This window comes from Saimiri boliviensis, chromosome 5, assembly GCF_048565385.1.
Source record: "Saimiri boliviensis isolate mSaiBol1 chromosome 5, mSaiBol1.pri, whole genome shotgun sequence".
NCBI lineage: Eukaryota > Metazoa > Chordata > Mammalia > Primates > Cebidae > Saimiri > Saimiri boliviensis.
The window spans coordinates 144526221-144546503 of NC_133453.1; the positions used below are offsets into that span (position 1 = coordinate 144526221).

A 20283-nucleotide genomic window follows, 5' to 3' on the forward strand; every position below is an offset into this window, starting at 1 on the left:
GACTCCGTCTCGGGGGGAAAAAAAAAAAAAAAAAAGATACAATTAGCACTGGTATTCAGCTGCTGCTGGCAGAGTTCTGGTTCAATGTCACTTTAGTGATGTGGAAATCAACAGGAGGAAATTCTACTAGGCTGGCATAATTTGTTTTCTTCTCTATACTTTCTGGATTTCATGATTTTTTTTTTTTTTTTTTTTTTTTTTTTTTTTTTTTTTGAGACTGAGTCTTGCTCTGTCATCCAGGCTGCAGTGCAGTGGTGCAATCTCAGCTCACTGCCACCTCCGCCTCCCAGGTTCAAGCGATTCTCCGGCCTCAGCCTCCTGAGCAGCTGGGATTATAGGCACGTGCCACCACACCCAACTAATTTTGGTATTTTTAGTAGAGACTGGGTTTCACCATATTGGCCCGGCTGGTCTCAAACTCCTGACCTTGTGATCCATCCACTTCGGCCTCCCAAAGTGCTAGGATTACAAGCCTGAGCCACCACACCTGGCAAAATTTTTTGTAGAGATGGAAAAATTTTGAATCAACATTTTACTTGGTTAAAAAACAAACATGTATGCCACTTATACATTTGTTAAATCAGAAATGAAAATTTGTGCCACTGACAAATACATGAAAATTTAATGTATTTAGTAGTGGTAAGGACAACTGTTTCACCTGTGAGACAGCAAACATCAGAAATAAGGGTAAGAAACTGTGTCATTTCAGCTAGGGCACTGGAACTGCTCGTGTCACTTGCCTGAAATGTATTCCAGGCCAAACCACCTCTGCTTCACTCTTGGTCAACTTCTTTGATGCCAAAGAAAGCAAAACTCACAGAGACTCCAAGATCACACAGAGAGCTCTGACCCTGAACCAGAAGCACCTGTGTCACGAGGGTAAAGAAACCTTGCCACTTATTTGAACATAGATGATTTTTTTTTTAATGGTTTAAGTGGCCACATGTGGTGGCTCACACCTGTAATTCCAGCACTGTGGGAGGCCGAGGTGGACAGACCACAAGGTCAAGAGATCGAGACCATCCTGGCCAATATGGTGAAACTCCGTCTCTACTAAAAATACAAAAATTAGCTGGGTGTGGTGGTGTGTGCCTGTAGTCCCAGCTGCTTGGGAGGCGAGGCAGGAGAATTGCTTGAATGCAGGAGGTGGTAGTTGCAGTGAGCTGAGATCATGCCACTGCACACCAGCCTGGAGACAGAGCGAGACTCCATCTCAAAAAAAAAAAAAAAACAAAAAACAAACAAAAAAACTGTTGTAAAGTATAATTGATATACAATAAACTGCTCATGTTTAAAACGTACAATTTAAGTGTTGACATACACACCTGTGATGCCATGTGTGAAAAAAGCAACTCATCTGTGTTTTTCCTCTGCTTTCACACCACAACAATCAACACAGAAGGCTTCTGTGATCCAATGTGTTGGGGGTTTGTGTTTTCCTGGCCAAGAAGCAAGCAATCAATTGGGCAGCCAGCCTCAGCTAGGTGTCCTCCAATTCAATTCTGATGTCATCTACCTGGAAATAGCATCAGATACAGGTTGAGGGCTCAGTGCCCAAGGTGGCTCCTATCCCCACTCAGGCACGTGTAAGACTGGGCCTTTGGACCTTGTGACTATGAACTGGGGTTCCCATAATCCCCCTTTGGTTCAGTTAATTTGCTAGAGTGGCTCATAGTACTCAGGGAAACATCTATGTTCACCGGTTCATTACAAAGGATATTTTGAAGGACTCAGGTGAACAGCCAGATAAAGAGAGACACAAGGAGAGGTCTGGAAGGGTTCTGAGCGCAGGAGCCTCTGTCCTGGTGGAATTGGGGTGCACCACCCTCCTGGCACATGGATGAGGTGTTGTTCAGGACCCTGTAAGCCTCCACATGTTCAGCTGTCTGAAATCTCCCAAAATCCAGTCCTCTTGGGTTTTTATGGGAGCTTCATTACATTGGCCGTTGGTGATCAACTCAACCTTCAGCCCCTCTCCCCTCGAGGCTGGGGAATGGGGTGAAAGTCCCAACCCTGTGATCCCGCCTTGGTCTTTCAGGTACTAGCCTCATCCAGAAGCTACCTATGGGGCTACCAGCCACCAGCCAACTCATGAGCATAGGAGAGGACATCACTTGAAGATTCTAAGGATTCTAGGAGTTGCATTCCAGCAGACTTGAAAACCAAATACATGTTTCACAGTATCACAGACACCATCACCACCAAGACAGCAGACTTGTCTACTCCCCTAAAAAGTTTGCTTGAACCACCTTTTCCTTCTTCCCTCCCTGTTCCCTCACCTCCACCTCAGGCAACCATGGTTCTGCACGCCGTCACTATAGATTAATGTGTGTTTTCTAGATTTTTGTAGAAATGGAATCATATGGTATGTGTTTTGTTTGTTTTGCCTGGCTTTTTTCACATGTCATAACTATTTTGGAATACATCCACATGACATGCATCCATTCCATTCTATTCTGTTCATTTCATTTTGTTGCTTAATAGTGCTCCATTCTATGAACCTACCACAACATATCCATCCATTCACCTGTTGATGGGTATTTGCATTAATTTCAATTTGGGCTACTAGATGTAAAGTAGCTGGGAACACGTATGTGCAAGTCTTGGTATGGACACATGTTTTTACTTCCCTTAGGTATTTATGGGTGGAATGGCTGGATCATATGGTAGGTGTAATGTCACTTTTTTATAGTATTACAACACTGTTTTCCATTTTCTGTTGCTACCAGGAGCATGTGAGTTCTACTTCAGCCACACCTTCATTAACACTTGGAATAGTCTTTCTAATTTTAGCCCTTTTTTTTTGTTTTTGAGACAAAGTCTTATTCTGTCATTCAGGCTGGAGTCAGTGGTGTGATCTCAGCTAACTGCAATCTCCACCTCTCCAGTTCAAGCAATTCTCACGCCTCAGCCTCCCAAGTGGATTACAGGTGGGCGCTATCATGCCCAGCTCATTTTTTCTCTGATTTTAGTAAAGACAGGGTTTTGCCATGTTGGCCAGGCTGATCTCAGAAACTCCTGATCTCAAGTGATCTGCCCACCTCGGCCTCTCAAAGTGCTGGGATTACAGGCGTAAGCCACTGTGCCGAGCCTAGCCTTTCCAGTGTGTGTAGTGGTATCTCACTGCATTTTCCTATTAACTAACAACGTGGTCCTGGGAGACATACTCTCGAAATGGGACTGAGGACTAGATCACTATGTAAGGAATGAGCAACAGAACTCTGGTACTTACTCCATGACAGGCAGGGGCATCATGGGCATTCGAAGTACCCATCGCCATGGCCTAGGAAAGCGGACAAGAGCAGAGAAGGCAGTGGAGGCCAAACAGCTGTGAAGCAGGCACGATGGCAACAAGGATGACTATGGAGATGGTGGGGTTGCCTGGCTGCTTCTGATGGGTCTCGAGTGTGTATGGGGGAAGAGGACAAGCTGGAGTGACTTAGGGTCTGACATGGAACACAGAAGAAAATTGAGGTCAGGAGTTCAGGACCAGCCTGGCCAACATGGCAAGACTCTGCCTCTATTAAAATACAAAAATTAGCCAGACGTGGTAGTGTATACCTGTAGTCCCAGCTATAGTCCCAGCCTCCTGACTGGGAGCCTCCTTCTCAAGGCAGGAGAATCGCTTGAACCCAGGAAGCCGAGGTTGCAGTGAGCCAAGATCCCATCACTGCACTCCAGCCTGGGTGACAGAGCAAGACTCCATCTCGAAATAAATAAATAAGAGACACAGACACTGAAAGAAGGTGAATACGTGAAGCCCGCAGCAGAGACTGGAGTGACGCAGCCACAAGCCAAGGAGAGCCTGGGCCACCAGAAGCTCAAAGAGGCAAGGAAGCACCCTTCCCTTGAGGCCAGGAGGGAGCATGGCCCTGCTGACACCGTGTTTGGCTTCAAAAACTTGGAGAGAAACAACATCTAGTTAGAAGCCACCCATTTGTGGTCACTGGTTCTAGCAGTGTTAGGAAGTGAATACAATGAATTCCGGCCCTGCTGGAATTCCCCCATCCCCTGCAGTTGCAGAAGAGAAATGGCTGAAGCCAAGCCCAGGCCTGGCTTTAAGGGCTCCAGAGCAGCATTGCCAGTGAGACGCTGACCCCTGACAGGTGTCTAATGCTAAGCACACTGATGGGAAAGGAGAGGAACCCGGAAATATGGGTGGACACAAAGGAGGCTGAGAATTGAGAACACTCAGCCTCCACATCCCTTCATCTCAGCCCCGCTGCCTGCTTCCTGCAGAAACAGCTTTCACTTAAGGCACGGGGACAACTGCCTCTCCACCTGCTGCTGATCCTGCGGGCCTCGCTCTCATCCCCCCTCACAACCTCCAGGCAATGGGAAGAGCCTGATTCCAGAAAATCCGAGATGGAAAAGTACAAGGCTCACTGTTCACAGCCATCGCTGTGGCATGACTTCATTCGTCCCTGAGGCAGGAGTCTGGGAAGAATCACAGCTGCAGACTCGAAGGGTGTCAGAATGGATCTTAAGGCTTGCTGGAACCCAACTTGAGGAAAAGGAAATCAGAGTTTACTGTGCTGGCCAGAGCACATGGGGTGGTGCTCGTATCCACGAGCGAGTTACCGACGCCTGCAGCCAAGGTGGCCTCGGGGCAGCACCCCAGGAGTGGGCCTGAAAGGCTGCATAGAAGGGATCCCTGCAACTCCTACGGGTCAGCCTCCCGGGGCAGGAACCAGGTGGAGAGATGCGGAGGGGCAACAGACCTCATCCAGCAGAGCGCATCCCCACTGCCCTCCAGCCAGCCTTCCTCCCATGCTGCTCAAGCATCCTGGTTCCCCCACCAGCACTTGCTTTATGCTCTGATGAAGGAGTGTCCTCTGGGCCATCTCTTGGGAGTATGGTTGGGGAGGGGTGCTGAGCAAGCTACAGGCGGCACATCCATGCAACTTACGTGTGTCCTGAGCCTTAGGACCACATCTCTTGTCACAGGGGAGGGAAATTCTGACAGTTTAACTGTGCCTGCTGGAGGCTGCTGTATTCACTTCCTGTGGCTGCTAGAACAAATGACCACAAACTCCGTTGCTTATAACTACAGACATTCCTTCTCTCACAGTTTTTAGGCCAAACTTAAGGTGTCAGCAGGGCCATGCTCTCTCTTGGCCTCGAAGGGAGGATGCTTCCTTGCCTCTTTCAGCTTCTGGTGGCCCCAGGCTCTCCTTGACTTGTGGCTGAGTCACTCCAGTCTGCCGTGGGCTTCATGTGGTCACCTTCTTTTAGTGTCTGTGTCTTATTTATTTGATGGAGTCTCACTGTCACCAGGCTAGAGTGCAGTGGCACAATCTTGGCTCGCTGCAACCTCCACCTCCTGGGTTCAAGTGATTCTCCTCCCTTAGCCTCCCAAGTAGCTGGGATTACAGGCATGCACCACCATGCCCAGCTAATTTTTGTATTTTTAGTGGATACGCGGTTTCACCATGTTGGCCAGGATGGTCTCAGTCATCTGACCTTGTGATCTGTGCACCTCAGCCTCTCATAGTGCTGGGATTACAGGCATGAGCCACTATGCCTGGCCTGTTTATTTAGTAATTTATTTTGAGACAGAATCTCGCTCTGTCACTCAGGCTGGAGTGTAGTGGCAGCATCTCAGCTCACTGCAACCTCCGCCTCCTGGGATCAAGTGATTCTCCTGTCTCAGCCATCCAGTCGGGAGGCTGGGACTGTAACTGGGATTACAGGTACCACTACCACATCTGGCTAATTTTTGTATTTTTTTTTCTTTTTTTTTTTTGAGACGGAGTTTTGCTCGTTACCCAGGCTGGAGTGCAATGGCGCGATCTCGGCTCACCGCAACCTCCGCCTCCTGGGTTCAGGCAATTCTCCTGCCTCAGCCTCCTGAGTCTGGGATTACAGGCACGCGCCACCACGCCCAGCTACTTTTTTGCATTTTTAGTAGAGACGGGGTTTCACCATGTTGACCAGGATGGTCTCGGATCTCTTGACCTCGTGATCCACCCGCCTCGGCTTCCCAAAGTGCTGGGATTACAGGCATGAGCCACCGCGCCCGGCCTAATTTTTGTATTTTTAGTAGAGACAGGGTTTTGCCATTTTGGTCAGGCTGGTCTTGAACTAACCTCATGATCTGCCTGCCTCAGCCTCTCAAATTGCTGCGATTACAGGCTTAAGCCACCACACCTGGCTTCCTCTCTTCTTTTATAAGGACACCAATTGTTATGAGCTGAATTGTCCCCCCTAAAATTCATTATGTTGAAGCCTTAACCCTCAGTATTCCAGAATAAGACTGTATTTGGTGATAGTCTCTAAAGAAGTAATGAAGGAGAAGCCATTAGGGCGGGCCCTAATCTGATATGACTGAAGTCAGGTGGGGTGGTGCTCCTAATCTGATATGACTGAAGTCACGTGGGGTGGTGCTCCTAATCTGATATGACTGAAGTCAGGTGGGGTGGTGCTCCTAATCTGATATGACTGATGTCAGATTAGGAGAAGCAGAAGGGGCCATCGTGACAGAGAAAACACGCTGTGACGAGGCAGCACTTTGGAGGGTGGCCATCTGCAAGCCAAGAAGAGAGACCCTGGAGGAAAGCCCTGAGGCACCTCCTCCAGCTTCCAGCCTCCAGGACTGTGAGGGAATAAATGTCTGAGGCTGAAGCCACCCACACCGTGGCATTTTGTTACAGCAGGTCTATCCAACTCATACACTAACGCATTGGCTCAGGACCTACCTTAACTCAGTAGATCTCAACTGGACTACATCTGCTGAGAGTCTAGTACCAAATAAGAGCATATTCACAGGTAAGGGGGAGGGGGGGCAAGACCTCAGCACATCTTTTTGGGGAACACAACTCAACCCCTGATAGTCGCCTTGAGTGCAATCATCAATTAGCTTAGCAGATATTAAGGCCAGGCGCAGTGGCTCATGCCGGTAATCCCAGCACTTTGGGAGGCAGGGGCGGACGATCACCTGAAGTTGGGAGTTTGAGACCAGCCTGGCCAACAAGGTGAAACCCTTTCTCTACTAAAAATACGAAAAAAAAATTAGCCAGATGTGGTGGTGGGTGCTTGTAATCTCAGCCACTAGGGAGGCTGAGGCACAGAATCGCTTGAACCTGGGAGGCTGAGGTTGCAGTGAGCTGAGATCACACCACTGCACTCCAGCCCAGGCAATAGCGCGAGACTATCTCAAAAATAAAACACAAAAATTAGCCAGGTGTGCTGGTGCGCACCTGTAATCCCAGCTACTCAGGAGGCTGAGGCAGGAGAATCGCTTAAATCCAGGACCTGGAGGTTGTGGTGAGCAGAGACCGCACCACTGCACGCCAGCCTGGGACACAGAGTAAGACTCCATCTCAAAAAAAAACAAAAGATATTAATGCCGTCTTCAGAGGCTCACACCTCCAGTTGGGCACAGCCAATGGGAGGCATAGGCAGAAGACTAATGGGTGGGAGGAGACTAAGGGCATTTGTCGGTCCTTCTTGCTGGGTCACTGGGAGCTGGCTGTCTCTATTGAAGGCTCGTCTCTCCCCATGTTCTGGTAACTGCTCTCAGGTTTGCGGGCATTAAAGGCTCCCCGATATTGCTAGCCGCCCAGATTCATCATGCCTAACCCTGTTTGCATCCTGACAAACAGCTCCTTTACTGAATGCTCCTCAGCTAGTCCATGTGGGCATGCCATTTCCAGCTGACCCTGACTGATACAGGCCATTGTCTATGCTCTTTTGGGACTGAGGTGTTGTGTACTGGTCAGAGCAGAAGTCTTCACATTTGCTGGGTAATTCTCTTGGTTATCCATTTTGGGGATAGTCCTCAAAGATCAAGTTGGGGCAGTCTTGACCCAGGTGGGGAGAAGTTTCACAGGTGGAAGGATGTATATCAAGGCTGTATGACCCAGAAGACTCACTTCTACCGCAGAAGGCCAGCTGCTTCCCCTCCCTGTGCCTACGCCTTTGCAATGTGACTCAACGGCTCCTCCCACCAAGAGGCAGTGGCTGGAGGAATCTGCAAAGGACCACGTAGATCTCACAACAGACACATCTACTGAGGAGTGTTAGGAACAGGTACCAATAATGAACACTAGTCTCCTGGTTTGTGGTTGTTATGGATTGAATGTATGTGTCCCCCCACAAATTAGCATGTTGAAATCCTTACCCCCAAGGTGATGGTATTCCGGGGGTGCCTTTGGAGATAACTAGGTCATGATGGAATTAGTGCTCCTGTAATGGGGCCCCCAGAGCGCTCTCCACCACATGAAGACACAATGAAAAGTTGGCCATCTGCAGCCTGGAAGAAGGCCTCACCAGAACATGGCCATGCCTGCACCCTGATCCTGTATTCCAGCCTCCAGAAATAAATGCCTGCTGTTTATAAACCAACCAGTCTGTGGTACTGTTACAGCAGCCAAGACAGAGGAAAAGGTTGTTTCATCTCTAAATTATTTCCTACAACTTCCAATCCCTACTTCGATAGAAGTGGAATCTGTGGCTACAAAATAAACCTCAACTTAGGTCTCCCACAGTCAGATCGTTTCTTACTGGAATGCGTATTTCCCGTCTGTGACCTTCATCAGCTATCATCACCTACTTTTGTGATGGGCAATGCTCACTGTCTCAAGGCCCGCAGGGCAGGGCCGGTGTCTACACTGTCCACAGCATCCTCGGCACCCCCAGCCCATTCTGAGCCTTTGGTTTCCCAGAGCCCATCATCACTTTCCACGAGTTCTTTGTGACCAGACATTTCAATTGGGGTATGAAACACTGAATACCTATCGTAAGCCACGATTACCCAAGTGCACTATCACTAGAAGATGCATTTGTACATATGTGGTCTCCACAATGCCACGTTTGCCACGTGGTATTAGTGATGGCTTCCTTCTTGCCTTTCCTAGCTGCATGAGGTGGGTGCTCGTGTCAGGCCTTGTTCTAGTTGCCCGGGATGCATCCACACACCAAAGAGGTCACTCCTTTTGTCTTGGACTGAGGAAAAGAAACAATTACAACAAAATGAGACAGTTGTACCAGAGAAAGACCAGATGCTCCAGCAGTCACCGCAACCTGACCTTCATCTCCTTAGAGTCAGAAGAGAAAGGTGGGGGGAGGGCAGTCCCCTCAGCCACTGCATGAGACTGGGGACAAATGTGGCCAAGAGAACAGGTTCAAAGGCAACTCTGGGCACCCCAGGGGTTTCAGGAAGGTGAGAAAAAGCAGCAAAAGAGAACGAGGAGCGGCCAGAAACACAGGAGAAAACCAGGCCAGCTCGGCGTCTGGGAAGCCAAGTGAGGTGTTTCTTAAGGAGTGCTCCATGATCGCAAAGGATGCTAACTTCAGGCGAGAACAGAGGCGACCCGTCACTCCCTGCCACAGGGGACCTCCAGTGCAGCTTGAAACGAGGCGACTCGTCACTCCCTGCCACAGGGGACCAGACGTGCAGCTTCAGCAGAATGGATTTTATGGCAAATGCAGGAAGAGAAATTACGAACACTTCTTCAGGACTAGAGACCATGACACAATTGGCAAAGGAGAGAGGTATGGGCCATCATGGGGGCTAAAACCCAGTGTGTAGTGTTCTAGAAGGAAGGAGGGAGGGATGCAGGGAGGGGCATGTAGAAAATGTGCTACCAAGTCAAATAAAGTGAGACCAAATTCCACTGGCATTTGAAATGCGATGAACCCAGTAAAAGCACCTTCCACATTTGTAAGTAGGGCAAGGAATGCCCACTGAGGCACCTGGGGCTGTGCATTTGACAGGGCCTTGCTCTTTCCAAGGAGAGACAGACTTGGCATGCTACCTATCTGATGAGCAGCCAGTGGAGATGGCATGAGAGGAGAGGAAGCGGGTGCAGAGTGGCGTCTGGGCGGGAATGGGATCCAAACATGGCTGCTCAAGTCTTCTCCTCACACTTGGCCAGGGGCACAACTCTATCTCCTAAGCATTCCAGTTCAAGACTCGTGTGTGTTCTGCCCCACAGCTTACTCGTACTGTGCTCCACGATTAGGACGGGGTGTGCCACACATCATCTAAACCTTGACAGCTCCCAGTGCCTGCCACGTCAGTCCCAAGCTCCCGCATGTTGCCAGGACACACCGGGAGCCCCGCAGCAGCCTCTGCTGGACAAGGCAAGTACGCTGCTTAGGTCTCAAACACGGTTTTTACGGCTCTGCCCAGTCCCTTCTGCTCCAGAGGCCTCAGCTTTTGGCATTTGCATCTCTGCCCCCAACTTCTCATTTTTTTCAAGAAATGGCCAAGACCCACTTTCCCCAGCAAGCTCAGTCTACCTTTCTGAAATGCTTAATGCCCTAGATCTGTAACATGATCTTCACTGAATTATTCATAACTGTTTTTTTTTTTTTTTTTTTTTTTAAATTGGAGTTTTGCTCTTGTTGCCCAGGCTGGAGTGCAATCGGGAAACCTTGGCTCGCTGCAACCTTAAATTTCCGAGTTCAAGCGATTCTCCTGCCTCAGCCTCCCGAGTAGCTGGGATTACAGGCATGCACCACCATGCCCAGCTAATTTTTTTGTATTTTTAGTAGAGACGGGTTTCTCTGTTTGTCAGGCTGGTCTCGAATTCGTGACCTCAGGTTATTCACCCACCTCACCAAGTGGGATTACAGGCGTGAGTCACCGTGCCCAGCCCTGTAACTGTTTCATTAGCTACAAGAAGCTCCCCACACCTTGAGGACCTGAGGGCTTTGGCTAACAGGAACACAAGGACAAAGTAGACCGCAGTGAGTAGGGTTGTGGACCTGTTACAAAATCCATCTAAGCTTCAGTTTCTGAAAACCAAGGTTAGTAACATACCCACTTCACAGCATTCTATGGGGACCAAATAGAAATGGACACTCCTGCCACATGGTAAGCGCTCATCAAATGCTATTAAACACAAGTTGCCCTCTCCCCTCCATTATCTCATCAATTCTCCATGACACCCTCCTTCCCTCCCCGCACTAAAAGGCGCTAGATATAACGGGAGCATGTGGAGTTCAAGCACTGTTTCTTCCCATGTGCTCATGACTTGATAATTTCTCAATTTATGAAAAAAAAATCAGGTTTCAAGGTACTCAGTCACATCTAATAGTATACTAAAACATGCCCCTCTACTTTTCTTATTTATAACAAACTCTTGTGTTGAGGGCTCTTGACCGACTGCAGTAAGGGAGCCGCTCTGCTGCATATGAAACCCCGAGCCAGAGTCCCTCTACTTGTGAAATGTGTGGTTGACAGCCACTTCACACACATTTCAGCTACAGAAAACATATTCAAGGAAGAATGTTAAGGAGTTTCCTTGTATTCTACAAGGGGTTCTCTCTAGATGTAAACAAATCTGGATGAAACGTTGTAATCCAAGTATACCATTTCCCACATTGTAAATCTTCTGTGCTGGTGCGGAGCCAATCCATTAACACACCTGAAGGGGAATGAGCATCCAAGGGCTTCCCCACATCTCACAAGGCCCACCCTTGTTTCCACTGACCCTTTCTTTGGCCTGAAACCCCCAATTTCCTCCAAAGGCAAAATGTAACTCAAATCTCTCTAGATTCAAAGACTAAGTCTTGACTATGCCAACCTACTGTAACTATACTGCTCACGGATCCTGCTTCCTCTCCTTCAACCCTCTCGGGGGCTCTCCCCGAAAGATTTTAAGTCTCACACATCCAGACTGTATTTCCCTTTGTCAAGAAGCAATCACAGAGTATTCTACCTGCAGGAGATAATAAATGTTGAGTAATTTATGTATAAGACCATTCTAGAATACTTTTGTAGTGAACTGCCCCTATTCTGAAGGTTAACGTTTTTCCTTCTGATGATTTAGACCAGGCGTCCCCAAACTACAGCCCAAAGGCCACATGCGGCCCCCTGAGGCCATTTATCTGGCCCCCCGCCGCACTTCAGGAAGGGGCACCTCTTTCATTGGTGGTCAGTGAGAGGAGCACAGTATGTGGCGGCCCTCCAACAGTCTGAGGGACAGTGAACTGGCCCCCTGTGTACAAAGTTTGGGGACGCCTGATTTAGACTCTATAGCAGGGTCCACAAATCCAGCCCATCAGCAAAATAATCATTTTAAAAACACTCCCTTAAAAACATAAAAACCTAAGAGAGCACATATGTGGCCCGTGACTTCTAAGATATTTACTATTTGGCTCTTTATCCAAAACTCCTGATAGCGCCTCTGAACAAAGGCGTAACAGATGAGTCGTGGCGAAAGGGACTAACTGAGACGACGGGAAGAAACCCGGGAAGCCTATGACGAACCTCAAGGCATGATGCTTCTTTATCCCGGTGATTCAGCGACTCGACTCGAAGCATCTGATTTTCTGGATGAACCCCAAGGAGCCTGCAACTTTCCAAATCACTACAGCTGTCTGCCACTTGCCAGACTTATTTTGGGTAAGCAGTAATAAATGGAGAAATAAGTAATAATTTCTAAGTAATAAGAAATAAAGTAACAATAAGTAAATGGAGAAATAGTAATAATTGGAGGTTGTGAGAAACAAAAAGCTATTTAATGTTGGATAGACAAATTCAAGTCCACAAATTTCCTTGAAAGAAGCTAAAAATGTTACCCTCCTTTTTTAAATTACAGTTTCATTTTTACAAAGTTCTGTACATAAAAATAAATATACAGAAACAAACCCCGACAACTGTCTGCATCAGTAATCCTCACTGGTGGGCTCACCATTGCTAAGGAAGACATCATTCAACGCAACCCATCACAGAGACTGTCCTGGCAGCAAGATTTCTAACTTCAAAATATCATTACTCTTTTAGATTGCTAATCATCTAGAGGCCTTTACCTAACAACTAGCAATTAACCATGAAATCAATGAATGCAATCACTGTCTCCAAATGGAACATGATCAGATCATAATGCCTAGTGGCAACATCTATACCCTTTGCTGCCTGGAGCCCTTACATATGCAGGTGTAGTTATGAACAGAAACAAACCCCACCTCCCCCTGGCTAGTCACTGTGAAAAGCGTGCGTAAGGCAATTGAATCGAGGGTTAAGGATTCATCTTGCTAATGTCAAAAGCTACACTAACAAGATTCTTAGCCTCATCCGCCAGACGACGGGCCTCTGCGTCCAGGTCTCCAGGAGCAGGTTCCACCTCCTTCACCAGACAAAGGGTTATAACCTGGGATGACAGAAAGGAAGCAAAACAGTACGGATAAAAATCTGAAGATCTGGGAACATTCTATATCCAAAATAAAATTATTTGACTGACATGCAAAGCACTGCAAAGATACGGATTCTAAGGTACATTTTAAAAAATTTTAGCTACTACTTAAAAAAAACAAAAACCTTTATATTGTGATTGCCATTTCAATTGATTTTCTGGTGGAGAAAAAAGAAGTCATTCAACTTCTTTGTCCTAACCTCCAAAACACATGCAAAACAGTCACCAAAAACTTCCTCAAGATGGCCTGATTTAATTGTACGAAGCCTCCTATCACACTGAAACTCACACATTCAAGTAAGGGCTGTTCAAGCTACAGAAAACGGATTAAAAAAAATCAAAACAGAATGAAACTTGACACTTCTACCTGTCAGAGCCAGGTCATCTGTGTGCTTCCCCGCTCCCCTTGCCCCACTCCCGCCTGAGCTTCCCAAAGTCAATGGACAACCGGGGACCTGGTTGAGTGCTCAGGTTCTAGGGTCAGCCAGAACTTAAATATGCTGGTTTTACTCCTTACTTGTAGTGGAATCTTTGGGCAATAAAAATCCTGTGCCTCAGTTTCCCTATTTGTAAAACCAGGCTAGTCAAAGCCCCAGCTCAGGAATGCTGGGGACGCTGAAAGAGGCCATGCACACATTCCATCTTCTACGATTTCCATTCCTAGCCTAAATATCACCTCTATGCGTCTAAAAATAAGCTTCTAGCAGGACCATCTAAAAATAGCATTTTCTTTCCAGATGTATCACCTTCTCCACAGCAAGCCAGGTTTAGTCTCCTCACACAAAGGGAATTACAGCTCAGCATGTAAGGTCAGCCAAGTTTGTGGCCAATGTCCCAGTCTTTCTTCAGTCCTCACAGACACCATCAGGTCTCCAGGCCTCTGCTGCGCCCTCTCTCCTCCTACAGAGAATACGAAGTCTTCCGCCCCGGAAGTGTTCTAGAGTGTTCTAGTGTCTTTGCTCTCTCATTCCTCAGCAGTAACTTGCAACCCTTAGCCAGAATCACAGAAGATTGCTTATTTTTGTTTGTGAGTCCCATCTTCCCAGACTGGAAATTCTTGGGGATGGGATGAAGACAGACTGCTACGGCACCACCCAGAGTCCCCAGGGCAGTGCTGCACACAGGAAAAAGCTTTGGGAAAAAAAAAAAAAAAAAAAAAGCATCTGTCTGCCACTCCTTGTTATTTGCAAGAAACATGGTGGTCCTGGCTAGAAAGGCCAAACCCACTGTGTTCCAGATACTTGACACTCATCTGAAGACTGGCAGAGAATTCCTCATCCTAATTAGCTCTCCCTCTATGGGACTGCAGAGGCATCAAGTGAGAATACTGTAATACAAGTACAATCCTTCCAAGTACTTAGTGAGGGCCTAGAAGGTGGTTTGCATCTGTTTCCTTTATTGAATCTTCAAAATCCTAAAGAATTGGTCTTAATTTATGCACAAAGAAACAGTCTTGTTTATAAAAGGTAACTATATCCTGTAAGTGTTGAAAATCTGTTAACATTTGATATCAGTGGTGCTTACCACCTCCCCGCAAAGGCTTTCTGTCCGATTTCCGTTTCGGGATGACAGATGAAGTGGAAGGCCCAGGACTGTCTTCCTCCTGTTTAAATACACACAAGTGTAAGAAACAACGGAAACATTCTACTTGGCAATCTTCATCTATTGCAAAATGCCAGCTGGCCGAAGTCTCCAGTCACCTGAGGCTTCTTTGCATTTCCTTTGTAACTTTTTCCTTCTTGCATGCTGTCCCACATTTCAATCTTCTGTCTCCGTTTTTCTTCTTCAAGCTGAGAAACAATCACATTGTACAGAAAGAATTCATACACTGCCATTGCTCTCAAAGGCAACAGTAACTGACAATTCCTAATTTAAGTGTTTTTCAGAACAAACGCCACCCTCGTTTTCTTTGGTTAATATAACTGTTGTGATCTGACGGTATGATTTTAACTCACAAAGAACAGCTTTGGTTTTTGTACACTTTTTTTTTTTTAATTTTTTTTATAAGACACGGTTTCACCATGTTGGTCAGGCTGGTCCTGAACTCCCAACCTCAGGTGATCTGCCCGCCTTGGCCTCCAAAGTGCTTGGATTACAGGTGTGAGCCACCACACCCGGCACTTTTTTGTATGCTATTAAAGAAAACAAAATGTTTCATGAAAAAAATGACTGACTCCACGTTCTTCTGAAACTCACGTCTCTCAGGACATTTTTGGTAACGTGGAAGACACAGGCATGCGCACACACACTCACATGTACCCTGCTCCAACCTGTCCCTCCTCCTGCGCTCTGTACCTCTCACTATAAAATATTCACACACCTACTGTTCCCTAACAATAGTGTATTTTTCTTGATATCACCAATATTGACATGGTAGGAACTGAAGTACTTAAATCTAATGGGGCCGGACCTGGTCCTAGAAGCTTATAGACAACACAGACAGCCATTGTAATCCACTGAGCCTCAGCCAATTTCTATGTACATATTCAAACTGAAACCAGGTGCTACCTGTTTTAGTTTCTCTTTATGCTTTTCAACTTGAGCATTTAGTTCTTCTTGCATTTTCAATCGAGCAGCTGCTAAAGCTTCTTGTCGTTTAACAACAACATCAGGTTCTGAAACGTCAGAAAAAAATTGAGATCAAGCACTTTGTACAATAGAAACTTCTGAGTGTCCGCATTATTAAAAGTACAAAGAGGTATCGACATTAGACAATAAAACATGTTTTTACATGCGTAATCCTGACCCCTCTGCATATATTTTACTGCTTCGACGTGCAGGGGTCTGTTGCTGAGCCATGGATTTTAGCTCCAAATATCTGCATCACCAGAAACCTGTTAGAAGTGTCAATTTCTGAGTTCTCCTGAGCAATACCAATTCATAAAGCCTGGGATGATGGCCACACAGAGCATATTTTGGGTACCTCAATAACACTCACAGTCTCTAGGTTGACCAGAATCCCGGAAGACTACCAAGGAAATATAAAGTTTTCTAAATCATCCATCCCTTAATTAGCCCAGGAGTAAGATTCTTAGGTATTTGTTTCTACAGAAAAGAAAGAAAAATCTTTCCAAATAGCATTATGAATGGAAATGAACTCCCCAGCTTAACCTGTATTTTTATCTGGTTTGTAAAACAAAGCTTACCATCTCAATCTTAGTACCAGTGACTCAGATGAATGACAATTTATACTAAATCACTATTCTAAAAACATGTAGCATTTCCTTTGGATACGTCCACAGAAACTGTATCTTCTAACTAGTGAAAAGCCTACCTTTCAAAGATAATGAGTTTTTTAAACAGGTAAATGTAACTGGAAATCAGGTCTGATGGATAAGTTAGTGAAAATCAAACTGAGGTGGACGTGAAGAAATAAGGCTGCCTGTTATTTCTCTCAAAATGTTCTAGAGATAACTCAGAGTTAGTAGGCAGACCTACGAGTAGAGAAAATGTTTCCATTTTAAACCAGCCTATAGATGAAAAGCCATCCAACAAGACATGCACTCAGTGCACCATCAGGTAGGTTCTCCATTTCATTAACTCTCTGAAACAGAAAAATATTACGCATGGACCGAAATCAGCTTCAGAAGCAGAAAAAATGTTCTTTTTCCCCCTATACACATGAGAACCATATACTACTTTTTTTTTTTTTTTTTTTTTTAATTTTTTTTCAGAGACAGAGTCTTGCTCTGTCACCCAGGCTGGAGTGCAGTGGCTCAATCTCAGCTCACTGCAACCTTTGCCTCCCGAGTTCAAGCGATTTTCCTGCCTCAGTCTCCTGAGTAGCTGGGACTACAAGCACACACAACCATGCCCAGCTAATTTTTGTATTTTTACTAGAGATAGCACTTCACCATGTTAGCCAGAGTGGTCTCAAACTCCTGACCTCAGGTGATCAGCCCGCCTCAGCCTCCCAAAGTGTTGGGATTACAGGTGTGAGCCACCCCACCCAGCCCTTTTTTTTTTTTGGGAGGTCAAGGCGGGCAGATTACGAGGTCAGGAGTTTGAGGCCAGCCTGAACTACATGGTGAAACGCCACCTCTACTAAAAATACAAAAACTAACTGGGTGTGGTGGCATGTGCCTGTAATACCAGCTACTTGGGAGGGTGAGGCAGGAGAACCGCTTGAACCCAGGAGGTGGAGGGTACAGTGAGCCGAGATCACGCCACTGCATTCCAGTCTGGGCAACAAGGCAAGACTCCGTCTCAAAAAAAAAACAAAACAAAAAAAAAAAAGACAAAGCCTCACTCTGTTGCCCAGGCTGGGTGCAGTGGCAGGATCTGAGCTCACTGCACCCTCCGTCTCCTGGGTTCAAGCGATTTCTCCAGCCTCAGCCTCCCCAATAACTGGGATTATAGGTGCCTACCACCACGCTACACTAATTTTTGTATTTTTGGTAGAGGTGGGGTTTCACCATGTTAGCCAGGCTGGTCTCGAACTCTTGACCTCAGGCAATGTGCTGGCTTTGGCCTCCCAAAAGTGCTGGGATTACAGGCGTGAGATACCGAGCCCAGCCGAGAACCATATACTTCTTACTGTTATTTTTTAAAGGCAGGGTCTCAGTCAATTGCCCAGACTGGAGTGTAGTGCGGCCCAATCATAGCCGACGGCAGATTTGACTTCCTGGACTGAAATGCTCCTGCGTCAGCCTCCTGAGCAGCTGCGACTACAGGTTTGTAACGCCACTCCTGCCTATTTTATTTTTTTAATAGGGACAGGGTCTTGCTATGCGGCCCGTCCTACTTTTTAATAAGAGACTAACTCTTAATAAGAGGAGGAGGTGCAGAACCACCGCTTTCGTTTCGGTTATCAGGCACTAACCCACAGCAGCCGCAGCTCTGTCCAGCTGTCTCTGCCTCAAGGCTCTTAGCCGGGCGGAAAGCTTCTGGAAGACCACGTAGAGGAGGAGGCAGCTGAAGACGATGTACCAGCCATAGGTGGCCAGCAGGGAGCCCACTGAAAAGAAAAAAAAAGTTTTCAAAAAACCAAAAATGGCACTACCAGCTGACTTTTCCCTAAGACTCAACAAAGTGTAACTCCTGCCCTCAAAGCCTCCATGGTCTAGCTGAGGACAAAGCCTCCCAAGTAGATCGTTAAAACACGAACAAGAAGTGCGACAATTCGGAGATCTCCGAGAAGTGAGACTTCTCAACCAACTGGGGAGTCGGGGGCAGTCAGGGGGTGGAGGGCACAACAACTGGGTTTTGAAAAATGAAGAGCAACTCATCTGAACCAGGAAGGCGGAGGCCTTGAACAGGCCTAGGGAACCACATAGAAAGGGGGTGGCAGTGCGGGGAGTTAGGAGTGTGTCTGGGGCCGTGCGGGGCAGGTCCCGGAGGCAAATGCCAAGGGCCGAGAGACTCTAACTGCAACAGGAAGAGCCTGGTTCGCAAAAAAGACTTGCGCAAACAAGGGCCAGCCGAGCCGCCAAGGGAAGTGCGGCTCCCGCGAGGCCTCCGCGCAAGGTCCGGGCCCGCTGCCCAGAGCCCGCGTCAGCGCCAACGCCCGACAGTTCCCAGAGCTCCCAGGCCCCGGCGCCGCCAGCAGCGGAGAAAGACTCACCGATCATGGCGGCGCGCGTGCCCTGCTGCCGCGCAGCGACTCACCGGTGACGTGTAGGAAGCGCAGCCCCTCGGTCTCCAGGGCCGGCCGCGCGGACAGAGGCTCCTCTTCCCGCTCCATGACGGTCGTCGACGCCGCCGCCGCCGCCGCCGCCGCCACCCGGCCCCGCTACCGCGCCTCCAGCAGGGCGCTTCCTGTGCGCTTCTACGCACACGTGGCGCGCCGGGACGCGATTACGGTCCCGGCCAATCGCAGGTCGACCCCGCCCCGACGCTGGGCCTAACGCAGAGGGGGCGTGGCCGGGGCGTGGCCGGGGCGTGGCCGAGGGCGTGGCGGGGGGGAGAATCCCGGCCACACTCTCTGGGACTAGGGCGGGCACGTTCTGTGACGCCAGCTCCTGGCCTGAGTAGGGGCGGAGGACCAACCTCTTTTAGGGATTTCCTACCGAATCTCTCCGTTCTTTTTCCTAATAGGACACCGAAGCCAAGGCGGTCAGGGCCCCCCGGAGGCAGGATTTGCACCCACATCCTTGCCCTGGGCACATTGGACAACGGCTCAGTAGGTTGACTCCCCGCAGCATTTGAGGGTTGTAGCCAGCGTTCACTCCCACAGGTGAAAACACGAAATGTGGACAGCCTCCTGCTCCTGCTGCCGGTGATACCTTTCAGACCAAGAAAGTCCCCACTGATCCTCAAGATTCTTATCTCCAAAATCAAAACCTCTTAGGAAAAAACGATCATGGTAACGGCTCTAACCTGTGTTGAATTATACTGTAACACAAGACACTGTCACAGTTATTCATAATAGTGTCCTGGCTGTTTGCTCTACCTACTGTTCTGCACCCTCTTCCACCACTCAAATGTCGCCACTTTCATGGTGACCATAACCATCCTATTTGACATTTGACCTTGGGTTTTTCTGGAGAAGCATTTGCAGTGCACATACCTAGATGTGTCTCAAAAGAAGGGTTGGGAATTGGGAATATAAATGAAAAAATAATAAACAGGTGACAACATCCTAGTGCTCCGTCACCACCATTGCCAGGAGCAATGTGGGAAAGGCAAACCCTGACATGAAGCGTGAGTGCAACGAGCACTTCTTCAATGCGGGTTTGCCAAGAAGTCCCTCAAGGGGGATGGCTGCCGGGATTTGTGCACTGACCTCATCAAGCTTTCCCAGCGATATGTTCAGAAAGCAATGAAGGGGAGCTGGAGTTCATGATGCCACAGCAAAAAAAAGCCTGAAAAGTCTAATTCCCTGTTGGCCACCTTGAAAATGCACTCCTCAATCAACAAATTGAGGACTCTGGATGTGATCCGTAAAGGCTGTGAAGATAGCTTATCAATTTAATAAGTTTAGGAGGGAGAATATCATTTCCTTCTTCATATTTGCCTTTCACTTGTAAAAGATGAACCATCATCACTCTTTAATTTGCTTCAGAGTGATTTCTCGCTTGCTCTGGCATCTTGCAGGAACATTTATGTACTAAACTGGATGACCTCTTAGGATTATAGTTGCAATCCTCAGTCTCAGGTTAGCTTTAAATCCACCTTAAATCTAAATACTGACAAACTA

General features: G+C 47.5%; 1 protein-coding gene across 1 annotated transcript; it reads right to left on the minus strand.

The window, feature by feature from the left end:
• Positions 1–12439: 12439 nt before the first annotated feature.
• On the minus strand, positions 12440–18935 carry SELENOS (selenoprotein S). Its single transcript, XM_003940542.4, has 6 exons — positions 18753–18935; positions 17968–18102; positions 15654–15760; positions 14846–14935; positions 14670–14748; positions 12440–13103 (listed from the first exon to the last, which is right to left on the minus strand). Exons 1-6 carry the CDS (start codon positions 18826–18828, stop codon positions 13024–13026), a joined length of 567 nt encoding a protein of 188 aa, XP_003940591.4. The 5' UTR covers positions 18829–18935; the 3' UTR covers positions 12440–13023.
• Between the last annotated feature and the right edge of the window lie 1348 nt (positions 18936–20283).

Coding starts and splice junctions, on each gene's coding strand:
- SELENOS (XM_003940542.4), bottom strand. CDS start 18,828: ATGGAGCGGGAAGAGGAGCCTCTGTCCGCGCGGCCGGCCCTGGAGACC. Junction 15,761..17,967: donor CAGAGCTGCGGCTGCTGTGG/GTTAGTGCCTGA, acceptor CTGACGTTTCAG/AACCTGATGTTGTTGTTAAA. Junction 14,749..14,845: donor GAAATGCAAAGAAGCCTCAG/GTGACTGGAGAC, acceptor GTATTTAAACAG/GAGGAAGACAGTCCTGGGCC.